The sequence below is a fragment of the Lethenteron reissneri genome, chromosome 66 (assembly GCF_015708825.2).
Source record: "Lethenteron reissneri isolate LAM-NWPU_2019-01 chromosome 66, ASM1570882v1, whole genome shotgun sequence".
Taxonomy (NCBI): Eukaryota; Metazoa; Chordata; class Hyperoartia; order Petromyzontiformes; family Petromyzontidae; genus Lethenteron; species Lethenteron reissneri.
Genome location: NC_083844.1, coordinates 7,239,230 through 7,253,366, shown reverse-complemented (window position 1 = coordinate 7,253,366; position 14,137 = coordinate 7,239,230). Strand labels below are relative to the sequence as shown.

The window sequence follows — 14,137 nt, the reverse complement described above, 5'->3', positions numbered from 1 at the left end:
ACGTACACACGTCGACACGCTTGTGCCCGCCCCTGCTTGCAGGGCGCGATGTCGGACGAGAAGAAGCTGCTGCAGTGCCCCCTGTGCAAGTGGGTGCTCATCAGCCACGCGGCGCTTCAGGACCACATGAAGCAGCACGGACGGCGGACCGAGGAGTACTACCAGTGTGGGTGGTGCTCCTACAGCATCTACTGCCGGCGCACGCTCAGCAACCACGAGAGGATGCACACGGGCGAGAAGCCATACAAGTGCGCTACGTGCGGCAAGGTTTTCACGCACTCCGGCTCCCTCAGAATGCACGAGAAGTCGCACACCTCCGAGAGTAGCTACGAGGGCCCCGTGCGCGCCAAGGTCTTCGCCAGCCCGGAGAGCGTTCGGAGCGAGAAGCCGTTCGAGTGCGACGCGTGCGACAAGGCGTTCGCGCGCGCCAAGGACCTGTGCAGCCACCAAAGGGTTCACCTTTGTAAGAAGAAAGGCTACAAGTGCAAGCGATGCGAGAGGTCGTACACAATGTTGAGCAACCTCCGTACGCACGAGAAGACGCACGCCGACGACGCGCCGCACGCTTGCGGCGAGGAGTTCACGGAGCTGGACAGACTACGTCGGCACGAAAGGTCTCACAAGGACAAGGAGCAGAAGCCACTGCTGTGTGCAGAGTACGGCGAGGCGTTCATGGAACTGGACAGCCTGCGTCGGCACGAGAGGACTCACAAGGACACGGAGCAGAAGCCACTGCTGTGTTCAGAGTGTGGCGAGGCATTCAAGGAGCTGGACAGCCTGCGTCAGCACGAGCGGTCTCACAAGGAGCAGAAGCCACTGCTGTGTTCAGAGTGCGGCGAGGAGTTCACGGAGCTGGACAGACTGCGTCGGCACGAGAGGTCTCACAAGGAGCAGAAGCCACTGCTGTGTTCACAGTGTGGTGAGGCATTCACGGAACTGGACAGCCTGCGTCGGCACGAGAGGTCTCACAAGGAGCAGAAGCCACTGCTGTGTTCACAGTGTGGTGAGGCATTCACGGAACTGGACAGCCTGCTTCAGCACGAGAGAACTCACAAGGACAAGAAGCCACTGCTGTGTTCAGAGTGCGGCGAGGCGTTCACGGAGCTGGATAGCCTCCATCGGCACGAGATGGCTCACAAGGAGCAGAAGCCACTGCTGTGTTCAGAGTGCGGCGAGGCGTTCACGGAGCTGGACAACCTGCGTCAACACGAGCGATCTCACAAGGATCAGAAGGCAACGTCATCAAACATTAGGCAGCAGCAGGAGGACAGTGACACGGGTACAAATCCGCGTGGTCTGGAAATTCGCTAGATGTCCTTGCACTTTATGTGAGACAAGGAGTGGGGGATTATGGTCAAATAAAATATCTCTGGAATCACCAGAGGACACTCGTGGCAGAATTAACCGAGTAGCGTTTTTCCAAACACGGATCTGTCATCTGCAGACGCGATGTGTGTAGGCAGAAAACACATTCGGAATCGGACTGGGCCTTGGCGATGGACACTGGCTATTCGGACGTGGAATGTCAACGTCACTGGGGAGGAATGAGCCAGAGCTGGTGGAGGAGGTGGAAAGGTACTGACTAGATATTGTCGGCCTCACTTCCACATACAGCATTGGTACTGGAACCAAACTTGTCGACCGGAGGTGGTCTCCTATTCCGGAGTAACCCCTGGCGAGAGGCCCCGGGGTGGGTGTGGGTGTATTCACAATCTCCCAGCTGGGTCTCAGATAGGAAAACTGACTGTTGTCTGTGCTTGTGCACCAAATATTAGTTCAGAGTATTCGGCCTTTTTGAAGATGGTGGGTGCAGTGCTTGACAGCGTTTCGCCGACCGACTCCATAGTCTCACTGGGCCACTTCAATACCCACGTGGGAAACGATGAAGATACCTAGAGAGGCGTGATTGGGTGGAATGCCCCCCCCCCCCCCCTGATCTGAACCCATACGGTGCGATGTTATTGGGATTCTGCGCTAGTCACTGAATGTCAATAACAAACACCACGAGTATGAGAATAGGTTTTCTCCTTTTTTTCTGGCAACAAACAACAGGTAAAGTCACGTAGAAGGGAAGTAATAAAATAAAAATAAAATATAATAAAATAATTCTCACGACGTTTCGGCCACAACGCAAGCAGCCGTCCTCAGGTGGAGAGCAGGTCTGTCAGACGCTGTCTTCCCGATAGACCTGCTCTCCACCTGAGGACGGCTGCTTGCGTTGTGGCCGAAACATTGTGAGAATTATTTTATTATGTTTTATTATTTCCATTCTACGTGACTTTACCGAAAGAACCAAGGAGGTGAGTCTCCACGTGTTCGCCTTCATTGTCACCACGTGACTGGAATCTTCTCCAGATGGTCTCCAGAACCCAGAGGCATCACTCCTTATGGTATTTGTTGCAAATTCTCGGAAGTGTTAACGTGTTTTTGAAGCAACCTGTATATTTTTCGATTTAAAGCTTCTTTCGTGACTGCAGCAGGGATTCATCGTCTTGGTTCTTTCGGTAAAGTCACGTAGAAGGGAAGTAATAAAATAATAAATAAACAATTAAATGCAATTCTCACGACGTTTTGGCCACAACGCAAGCAGCCGTCCTCAGGTGAAGAACAGGGGCTGTCGGAAAGACAGCGTCTGAATGAACACCACCAAGCTTAAATTTCGATTTAAAGCTTTCGTGACTGCAGGGATTCATCTTCTTGGTTCTTTCGGTAAAGTCATGTAGAAGGGAAGTAATAAAATAATAAAAATAAAACACAACAAAATAATTCTCACGACGTTTCGGCTACAACGCAAGCAGCCGTCTTCAGGTTGCTTGCGTTGTAGCCGAAACGTCGTGAGAATTATTTGTATGTGTTTTATTTTTATTATTTTATTACTTTCCCTTCTACGTGACTTTACCGAAAGAACCAAGAACACCACCAAGCTTGGCAGCGTATATTTAAGCTGGGTTAGAGGAAGAGGGAGCCTTGACAAAAGAATTTGCATATCAACAGAGGGATTTAGCATATTTATGGGAAATGTGACTAATCCCATATCTGCATAGCCCACTGTGGGTGGGATCCTCTTTTAATGACTCATTGTACAAGATTCGTGCGTAAACATTGTGTAGATATTTTTGATTTAAAGCTTTCGTGACTGCTGCAGGGATTCATATTCTTGGTTCTTTCGGTAAAGTCATCACGTAGAAGGGAAATAATAAAATAATAAAAATATAAAACAATAAAATTCTCACAGCGAGAAAATTTTCTTGCCGTGTTCATTTCACACCTGATGACGATTTGCTTGTGTTGCGGTCGAAACGTCGTGATAATTTAATTGTTTTATATTTTTTAATTTTATTATTTCCCTTCTACGTGATGACTTTACCGAAATAACCGAGAATATTTTGTAGATATTTAACACAAAACCCAACGCAGTCGACATAAAGGCAAAGATCGCCCTGTGTAGCCTTCAAATACTGTTGGGGACAAGTGCCGTTAAGCGAGCGGCAAACGGAGGTGGGTGGTCAGCACCACACCCGGCCGCCTTTGTCTTCCCAATGTTGGTGACCTTTAACCCCACATCACCGCTACACCAGATACTCATTTGAGGCTGAGTCGACCTAGGGGAGGGCCAGGACCGGTTCAAGTGTTGCTTTAGGATGCACCGAGCTGAAACCCGGCACGCCCGGCCGTCTTTGTCTTCCCAGTGTTGGCGACCTTTAACCCCGCACCACCTCTACACCAGATACTCATTTGAGGCTGAGTCGACCTAGGGGAGACCCAGGGTCGACTATGTGCCCCCTTGCCAAGATGGCGCTCGTGTTTTGCACAGCTAAATGACGTCATGTCGCCCTTGTTTCGAGTCATCTACATGACGTCACTTTAGAAAACGATTCAGGGCCGTTTTAAAAATAAACACACATCATTCGGTGAGATTAAAAGATAATAGTAGATAATAGGCGACGTTTCGGGCAATGGGCCTTCTTCGCATAAAAAAATAGGCGACGTTTCGGTCAAATTTTTGAGAGGCAACTTATGACGTAATAGCTGTACAAGGTAGCCGCGTCGATGACGACATTTGTGTATCGCGCCTCTGACGTCACGCGGGGACGGCAGTGGAGCTGGCGGCGTCGCGTCTTGGGAAACAGTGAGAGACGCGGAGACACAGAGACACACACACACAGACACACACACACACACAGACACACACACACACACAGACACACACACACAGACACACACACACAGACACACACACAGACACACACACAGACACACACAGACACAGACACACACACACAGACACACACACAGACACACACACACAGACACACACACACAGACACACACAGACACACACACACAGACACACACACAGACACACACACAGACACACAGACACACACACAGACACACACACAGACACACACACAGACACACACACAGACACACACAGACACACACACAGACACACACAGACACACACAGACACACACAGACACACAGACACACACACAGACACACACACAGACACACACACAGACACACAGACACAGACACACACACACAGACACACACACACAGACACACACAGACACACACACAGACACATACACACAGACACATACACACAGACACATACACACAGACACACACACTGACACACAGACACACACACAGACACACACAGACACACACACAGACACACACACAGACACACACACACAGACACACACACAGACACACACAGACACACACACAGACACACGCAGACACACACTGACACACAGACACAGACACACACGCAGACGCACACACACAGACACAACAACAACAACCGCCATTCGCCACTAAGTGGCGGTGACGTCACCACGATGCTTGTGCCAGGCCAAGTGCACCTTGAGGCCACGTGAAGTGTCGAAAGCCCGCTGGCAGGAGGTCACGGGGCAGACCCAGCAGGTGCCACTGGTCGACTGACCGAGATGACCGAGATGACTGGCTGATGCACCACCTGTGCCCCCTACTGTGCCAACTTGCTGTGCTTTAGCCACCCGGCGCTCCGCTCGTTGTTGTGAGCGTCGCTCCTCCGCCCTCCGTTGTTGCTGGAGGGCGACTGCCTCCAACTGCCCAGTAGCGTCCTTCACGAGCCTCCTCCACTGAGGCCGATCTTGACACCGCTGGTACCAGTCATCGGCAAGTCCACTCAGCTCCACGTCCTCCTGTACCACATCACTCCATCTCTTCTCCAGCCCGTGCCGCGCCCGTCTAGCCCCCTCGATCCGGCCGAACAAAAGCTGTTTGGGCATGCGGTGGCTGGGCATGCGGGCTACATGACCCAGCCAACGCAGCCTTGCCTGCCGGAGGAGCTCACTGATGGGACTTTGCCCAGATCTTTCAAGGATTTGTGAGCTCCTCACACAATCCAGCCTGCTGGTTAAACCCAGGATGGATCGTAGGCAGGCCAGCCTAAATGTTTCCAACCGGCGAAGATGCTCCACCAGGGGGGTCCACGTCTCGCAAGCGTAGAGAAGGGAGGGAATGACCGTGGCCGAGAAGACCTGAAGCTTCGTGCGGAGCGACAGACCAGGTAGCTTCCACACAGCGTTACGCAACCGATGAAAAGATATTGCCGCTCGACTGATTCGGAGTGAGACCTCTGCTGATAGACTGGAGCCGGTCATGAGCACACTGCCCAGGTATGGGAAACTCTCCACTCTCTCCACAACTGCCCCATCACCAATTGGGAGTTGTGGGGGTGGAGTGTCCGATGGTACAAAATACCCAGGCACACACAGACAGACACACACACAGACACACACAGACACACACACAGACACACACTGACACACAGACACACACAGACACACACTGACACACACAGACAGACACACTGACACACACAGACAGACACAGACACACACGCAGACGCACACACACAGACACACACACAGACACACACACAGACAGACACACAGAGACACACACACACAGACACACAGAGACACACACACCACACAGAGACACACAGACAGACACACACACAGACACACACACAGACAGACACACAGAGACACACAGACAGAGACACAGAGACACACACACACAGACACACACACATACAGATACACACACAGACACACACAGACACACATACAGACACACAGAGACACACACAGACATACACAGACACACACTGACACACAGAGACACACACACAGACACACACACATACACACAGAGACACACACAGACACACACTGACGCAGACACAGACAGACACACACACAGACACACACCACACAGACACACACACAAACACACACAGACACACAGACAGACACACACACAGACACACACACAGAGACAGACACACAGAGACAGAAACACACACCACACAGACACACACAGACACACACCACAAACACACAGACACACACCACAAACACACAGACACACACAGACAGACACACACACAGACACGCACACAGACACACAGACAGACACACACACAGACACACACACAGAGACACACACAGACACACACACAGAGACACACACAGAGACACACACACACAGACACACACAGACACACACACAGATGATGATTAGAGAGGGACGCAGACTCCAAATATACAGCAGCAGCAGGCATCGTCAGGGGCAGGATCGAACCCACGACCTCCTGCACACCAGGCAAGGTAGTCAACATCTCCTAGCCACCGTGATGATGATGAGAGAGAGACGCAGACTCCAATTATACAGCAGCAGCAGGCATCGTCAGGGGTCGGGATCAAACCCACAACCTCCTGCGTACCAGGCGAGGTAGTCAACATTTCCTAGCCACCGTGATGATGATGATGAGAGAGAGACACAGACTCCAAATATACAGCAGCAGCAGGCATCGTCAGGGTCGGGATCAAACCCACGACCTCCTGCGTACCAGGCGAGGTAGTCAACATCTCCTAGCCACCGTGATAATGATGAGAGAGAGACGCAGACTCCAAATATACAGCAGCAGCAGCAGGCATCGTCAGGGGTCGGGATCAAACCCACGACCTCCTGCACACCAGGCGAGCGAGTCAACATCTCCTAGCCACCGTGGCAGTATTCTGGGGCAATGCTGCTGATGTATAATCCCAAATGAAATTGAGTAATATGCAAGAGCAATTTCTCAGCATTGGTTGATGTTTAGTCCGATGCCGGCTACTTTGTGCGTGTAGCGGTCAGCGCTACGCCGCGCTACGAACCCGGCGACCCGAGTTCGATTCCCACTCACGGCCAATATGACCGGTGACAATTATCTGAACCGGTCCTGGGCCTCCCCCAGGGCGACTCAGCCTCAAACGAGTGCCCGGTGCGTGAAAAACATCGACACTGGGGGAGGCAAGGCAGGCCCGGGCGTGGTGCTGGCCACCCACCCCCTCGCGTGCCGTGTCGGCCTTCATAGGTGCTCCTACTCCCCTACGGTCTGTTAAGGCTAAACGGGGGGAATCTCTGTCTTGGTTTGTTTCCGTGTCTACATAGGTGCCCGGACCACCGGACGTCGTGAAAGTATCCGCGAGCAATTCCACGGCCGAGATTTCCACGCGTCGCGCAGACTCACACACTTACTCTCACTCATGCTCTCACACTCACTCACACTCTCTCTCACTCACGTTCTCACACTCACTCTCACTCACTCACGCTCTCACACTCACTCACACACTCACTCACTCTCACTCACGCTCTCACACTCACTCACACACTCACTCACTCTCACTCACGCTCTCACACTCACTCACACACTCACTCACTCTCACTCACGCTCTCACAGACTCACTCACTCACGCTCTCACAGACTTGCATACTCACTCACGCTCTCACACACTCACTCACGCTCTCACACACTCACTCACTCACGCTCTCACACACTCACTCACCCTCACTCACGCTCTCACTCACGCTCTCATACACTCACTCACACTCTCTCACTCACGCTCTCACAGACTCACTCACTCACACTCTCACTCACGCTCTCACACACTCACACACTCACGCTCTCACACACTCACACACTCACTCACACTCTCTCACTCACGCTCTCACACACACACTCACTCACTCACTCTCACTCACGCTCTCACACACTCACACACTCACGCTCTCACAGACTCACTCACTCACCCTCACTCACGCTCTCACACACTCACACACTCACTCACACTCACTCACGCTCTCACAGACTCACTCACTCAAGCTCTCTCACTCACGCTCTCACACACTCACACACTCACGCTCTCACAGACTCACTCACTCACCCTCACTCACGCTCTCACACACTCACACACTCACTCACACTCACTCACGCTCTCACAGACTCACTCACTCAAGCTCTCTCACTCACGCTCTCACACACTCACACACTCACGCTCTCACAGACTCACTCACTCACACTCACTCACGCTCTCACAGACTCACTCACCCTCACTCACCCTCACTCACGCTCTCACACACTCACACACTCACTCACACTCTCTCACTCACGCTCTCACACACACACTCACTCACACTCTCACAGACTCACTCACTCACCCTCACTCACGCTCTCACACACTCACACACTCACTCACACTCTCTCACTCACGCTCTCACACACACACTCACTCACACTCTCACAGACTCACTCACTCACCCTCACTCACGCTCTCACACACTCACACACTCACTCACACTCTCTCACTCACGCTCTCACACACTCACACACTCACGCTCTCACAGACTCACTCACTCACCCTCACTCACGCTCTCACACACTCACACACTCACTCACACTCACTCACGCCTCACAGACTCACTCACTCACACTCTCACTCACGCTCTCACACACTCACACACTCACGCTCTCACAGACTCACTCACCCTCACTCACCCTCACTCACGCTCTCACACACTCACACACTCACTCACACTCTCTCACTCACGCTCTCACACACTCACACACTCACGCTCTCACAGACTCACTCACTCACCCTCACTCACGCTCTCACACACTCACACACTCACTCACACTCTCTCACTCACGCTCTCACACACACACTCACTCACTCTCACTCACGCTCTCACACACTCACTCACTCTCTCACTCGCGTGTGCTTCCGTCGCGACGACGCAGGGGAGCGGTCGAGGTTGTTGCGACGATCTCCATCGCCCCCACCGGACCAGTCCTGGGCCTCAACATCCAACCTCGGACGACCGCAGCCTGGCTGCACGTGCCTCGCAAAGGCGCGCGACCCGCCAGCCGGCCGCACGGCCTTCTGGGGAGGGCGCCAGGCGACGAGCCGAGAACCTCGTTCGCTGGGCTCCCAGATCCGCGTCGCTGGGCGACACGAGGCAGCAATGACGGCGACCGCCGCCGATCGCGCGACGGCCGCGTCCGAGAGCGCCGTTAGCGCGCACGGAGAGGCCGCGGGATGAGGGTGGCAGAGAAGATCGCGAAGGAATGAGATGCGGGGAGTGAGATGAAGGAAGTGACCCGCTCGCTCGCTCGCCGGCTCACTCGCTCACCCAACTAATCGCCCGCCTACTCGCCTATCTGCTCACCCACCTACTCATCCATCTACTCGCCCACCTAGTCACCCATCCACCTACTCATTCTCCTACCCACTCACCCTTCTTCTCACCCACCTACTCACCCACCTAGTCACCCATCCACCTACTCATCCTTTTACCCACGCACCCCCCTACTCACCGACCTACTCACCCACCTACTCACCCACCTACTCACCCACCTAGTCACCCATCCACCTACTAATCCTCCTCCCCACCCACCCCCCTATTCACCCTTCTTCTCACCCACCTACTCATCCACCTACTCACCCACCTACTCACCCACCTACTCACCTATCTGCTCACCCACCTACTCATCCACCTACTCACCCACCTAGTCACCCACCTACTCACCCACCTAGTCACCCATCCACCTACTCATCCACCTACTCACCCACCTAGTCACCCATCCACCTACTAATCCTCCTTCCACCCACCCCCCTATTCACCCTTCTTCTCACCCACCTACTCATCCACCTACTCACCCACCTACTCACCCACCTACTCACCCACCTACTCACCCATCCACTCACCTAACTGCTCACCCACCTACTCATCCACCTACTCACCCACCTAGTCACCCATCCACCTACTCATCCTCCTACCCACCCACCCTTCTTCTCACCTACCCACCCCCCTACTCACCCTTCTCACCCACCTTCTCACCCACCTACTCACCTATCTGCTCACCCACCTACTCATCCATCTACTCGCCCACCTAGTCACCCATCCACCTACTCATCCTCCTCCCCACTCACCCTTCTTCTCACCCACCTACTCACCCATCTACTCACCCACCTAGTCACCCATTTAGTCACCCATCCACCTACTCATCCTCCTACCCACTCACCCTTCTTCTCACCCACCTACTCACCCACCTAGTCACCCATCCACCTACCCACCCACCCCCCTACTCACCCTTCTTCTCACCCACCTATTCAACCACCTACTCACCCACATACTCACCCACCTAGTCACCCATCCACCTACTCATCCTCCTACCCACCCACCCTTCTTCTCACCTACCCACCCACCCCCCTACTCACCCTTCTCACCCACCTTCTCACCTACCTACTCATCCACCTACTCACCCACCTACCCACCCACCCCCCTACTCACCCTTCTCATCCACCTACTCACCCACCTACTCACCCACCTAGTCACCCATCCACCTACTAATCCTCCCCACCCCCCTACTCACCCACCTATTCACCCACCTACTCACCCACCTACTCACCCACCTACTCACCGAAGGCGCACGGTAGAAGACGACCCCGGCGTGGCGGGAGACTCGACGCCGCCATGCACCGCTGCGACGAGTGCCCGTACAGCACGGACAAGCGCAGCCGCCTCACCGTCCACCGGCGCACGCACACCGGCGAAAAGCCCTACGGCTGCCCGGTGTGCGGCAAGGCCTTCGCCGACACGACGGCCCTCTGCCGGCACCGCAGCACGCACAGCGACGACAAGCCGCACGCGTGCGCCCTCTGCGGCAAGTCCTTCCGCCTGCCGGCTCACCTCGAAATCCACGGAAGGACTCACACGGGCGAGAAGCCCTACAGCTGCGACGCTTGCGGCAAGACGTTCTCTCGCTCGGGCGGCCTCCACCGCCACCGCCGGGTGCACACGGGCGAAAAGCCCTTCGCGTGCTCCGTGTGCGGCCGGGCCTTCAAGCACTCGGGCGACCTGCGGATACACGGGCGCACGCACACCGGCGAGAAGCCCTACCGCTGCGGCGTCTGCGGCAAGGGCTTCTCGCAGTTCGGCGGCCTCTACAGCCACCGGAGCACTCACACGGGCGACAGGCCGCACGTGTGCACCGTGTGCGGCGGCGCCTTCGCCCGGCCGGGAAACCTCGCGCGGCACCGTAGGACGCACGCCGGCGAGAGGCCGCACTCGTGCGCCGAGTGCGGCCGAGCCTTCGCCACGGCGGGGGAGCTGCACGTGCACGGGCGCACGCACACGGGCGAGAGGCCGTACGCGTGCGACGAGTGCGGACGTGCGTTCGCGCAGTGGGGGGCCCTGCAGAGCCACCGCAGTGTGCACACGGGGGCCCGGCCCCACGGCTGCCCGGCTTGCGGGAAGAGCTTCGCCAAGGCGGGCGACCTGCGGAGGCACCGGCGGACGCACACGGGCGAGAAGCCGTACCGGTGCGAGAAGTGCGGCAAGTCGTTCTCGCAATCGGGGACGCTGCACGTCCACCGCAGGACGCACGAGGGCGAGCGGCCCTACAAGTGCGCGCTGTGCGGGAAGCGCTTCACGCAGTCGGGGACGCTGCACAGCCACCGGAGGACTCACCGCGGGGAGGCGAGGCCCCGGCGCGGGAAGGGGCTGTCCGGCGTTCCGGGCCGCGCCCCCGGAGAGGAGGGTTCCGGCGGGCGCGCCGCGCCGGGGAGGGAGGCTGCGCCGTCGGGGGGGAGCGACGCCGGGTCGCCGCCACCGCCGGCGGCGGTGTCGCTCGTCGTCAAGGAGGAACGCGAAGATGAAGACGTCGCTGCTGAGGGAGACGCATGGCTGGGGGTGAATCCTGGGAGCGAGGAGGAGGAGGAAGAGGAGGAGGAGGAGGAAGAGGAGGAGGAAGAGGAGGAGGAGGAGGAAGAGGAGGAGGCGGAGGAAGAGGAGGGATATCCAACCTTCCTCTTGTCGGCCGTGAAGCAGGAGCGCGTGGACGGTAGTCCCCGCAGCGACGGGGAAGAGCTGCTGCTGGCCGTGAAGACGGAGCGTCGCGACGACGAGAAATTCGCCCTCGGCGCGGACCGCCGGGTGATCGGCCCTGGCGAGGAGGAGGTGTCCCTTCCCTCGACTGGCACCGAATTGGAGGGCGTGGGACGTGCACAGGAGTAGCGGGCGGCAGAGGTCGCAACCGGGTATCCGATACCCGTACCCTACCCGATACCCGGCTACCCGTACCCGGCCAGGTACGGGTAGCCGTTTGCGACTCTGGTGCGGCCGGGTACGGGTACGGGTAGGCTGTGAGTCACTGGTGAGTAACCGTTTGTCGCTCATTTCGGGTAGGGTACGGGTAGGGAACGGGTACAGGTACGGGTACCCATTTGCGACCCTGGTGCGGCCGGGTACGGGTACGGGGGGTAAGGAATCAAAACCCGTTTGCGACCTCTGGCGGGCGGCCGTTGCGTCGATCCGTCGGTTCAAAAGATCCGTTGGCGTGCTGCCAAAATGAAGTTTTCTTTTGTGCAACCCGGGGTGAGAGCTCAAGAGGCCAGGATAGAGGAGTCTCATTCGCAATAGTGGCTGGGATCACCACCGAAATGAAAAAGGGTACAGCACTGAAGCGAATAGAAATCAAATCAAAAGCAACTGCCGTGTTGCACGCGAAAATCGAGATCACCGCCCAAACGTAAATCGATGTTCGGTCATAAAATTCCTTGTAGCGGCAGTCGGCTGGGGCAGATCGTTTTCACCGATCGCAGCGCAATTACAAAATAAAGTTACAGAAACATTTAACACATGTTTTATTCTACTTAGGATGTATGTAGCACCCTTTCCAGGGCGTTGTGTGTGTGTGTGCGCGAGGTGACTTGGAATCGTGTGTAAACAGACGAGGATATCTTCTTCTTGGTTCTTTCGGTAAAGTCACGTAGAAGGGAAATAATAAAAGAATAAAAATTACATAATAAAATACAATTCTCACGACGTTTCGGCCACAACGCAAGCAGCCGTCCTCAGGTGAAGAAAAGGGCTGTCGGAAAGACAGCATCTGAATGACGACAGCCCTGTTCTTCCCGTGAGGACGGCTGCTTGCGTTGTGGCTGAAACGTCGTGAGAATTGTATTTAATGTTTTATTTTTATTATTTCCCCTCCACAAATGTAAAATTGCAAAATCGATTTGTGATTCTAATTTCTTTCTGAGCCGCTAGCATCACGATCTCTTACCACCTCCTCCATCCAGGGGTGCCCCTCCAAATATTCTAACCTTGTCCCTCCATCTCTCGTGTTCCTGTCCACCCCTCCTTCCTTCTATTGGCCTCTATTCCATCATCGATCCTGCCCATCTGGCTTCTTTTGACGGCCCGGCTAGATGTCCTACACAACTCTAACTTTTATACATTTGTAATTAAGCTCGTTGAGGCGACTTCTGGAATCCGGTCTTTTATTCAACTTTGCATTACAGCATTCCTTCACGTTGCTGACAGGCAGCGTGAGAGGGATAGATAGAGAGAGAGACACACTGCCACGTGGCAACCCGGAGCCTCGCTCCCGCGTGGCCCCCTTCCTCTGTTCGTTCCCGTTCTGACCACGTGTCGTACGTCTCCACCCCTATTTAATACCCGGGTCACGTGGTACGTTTCCACCAATCCTGGTTAGCCTCTATGGAATCTTCCAGAGGCTCCCGGGACCACGCCCCTGACTCGTCTCCCCATTGGCTGTGGCTAAAGCCAGCAGAACCAATCCTCTAGTTGCAGCTGTCACCTTTCCATTACGTCAGGGCCATGCCCCTAGGCTTCTCCCCATTGGCTATGGACCAGGACCGGCAGAGCCAATCGTCGTGACGAGTTGTAATCCGTCAACGACCCAGATATAACCTCACGTTACACATTCGTAATGGCACCG

The 14,137-nt window shown here is 55.2% G+C and overlaps 1 protein-coding gene across 1 annotated transcript in view; it reads left to right on the top strand.

The window, feature by feature from the left end:
• Positions 1 to 12,408, top strand: part of LOC133359934 (zinc finger protein 709-like) — a 14,862-nt gene extending 2,454 nt beyond the window's left edge. Inside the window, exons 3-6 of the mRNA XM_061578496.1 lie at positions 43 to 1,233; positions 9,217 to 9,402; positions 10,810 to 12,084; positions 12,223 to 12,408. Coding sequence (XP_061434480.1) covers positions 43 to 1,233; positions 9,217 to 9,402; positions 10,810 to 12,084; positions 12,223 to 12,408 — 2,838 coding nt within the window. The remainder of the gene's footprint in view (positions 1 to 42; positions 1,234 to 9,216; positions 9,403 to 10,809; positions 12,085 to 12,222) is intronic.
• Positions 12,409 to 14,137: the final 1,729 nt, after the last annotated feature.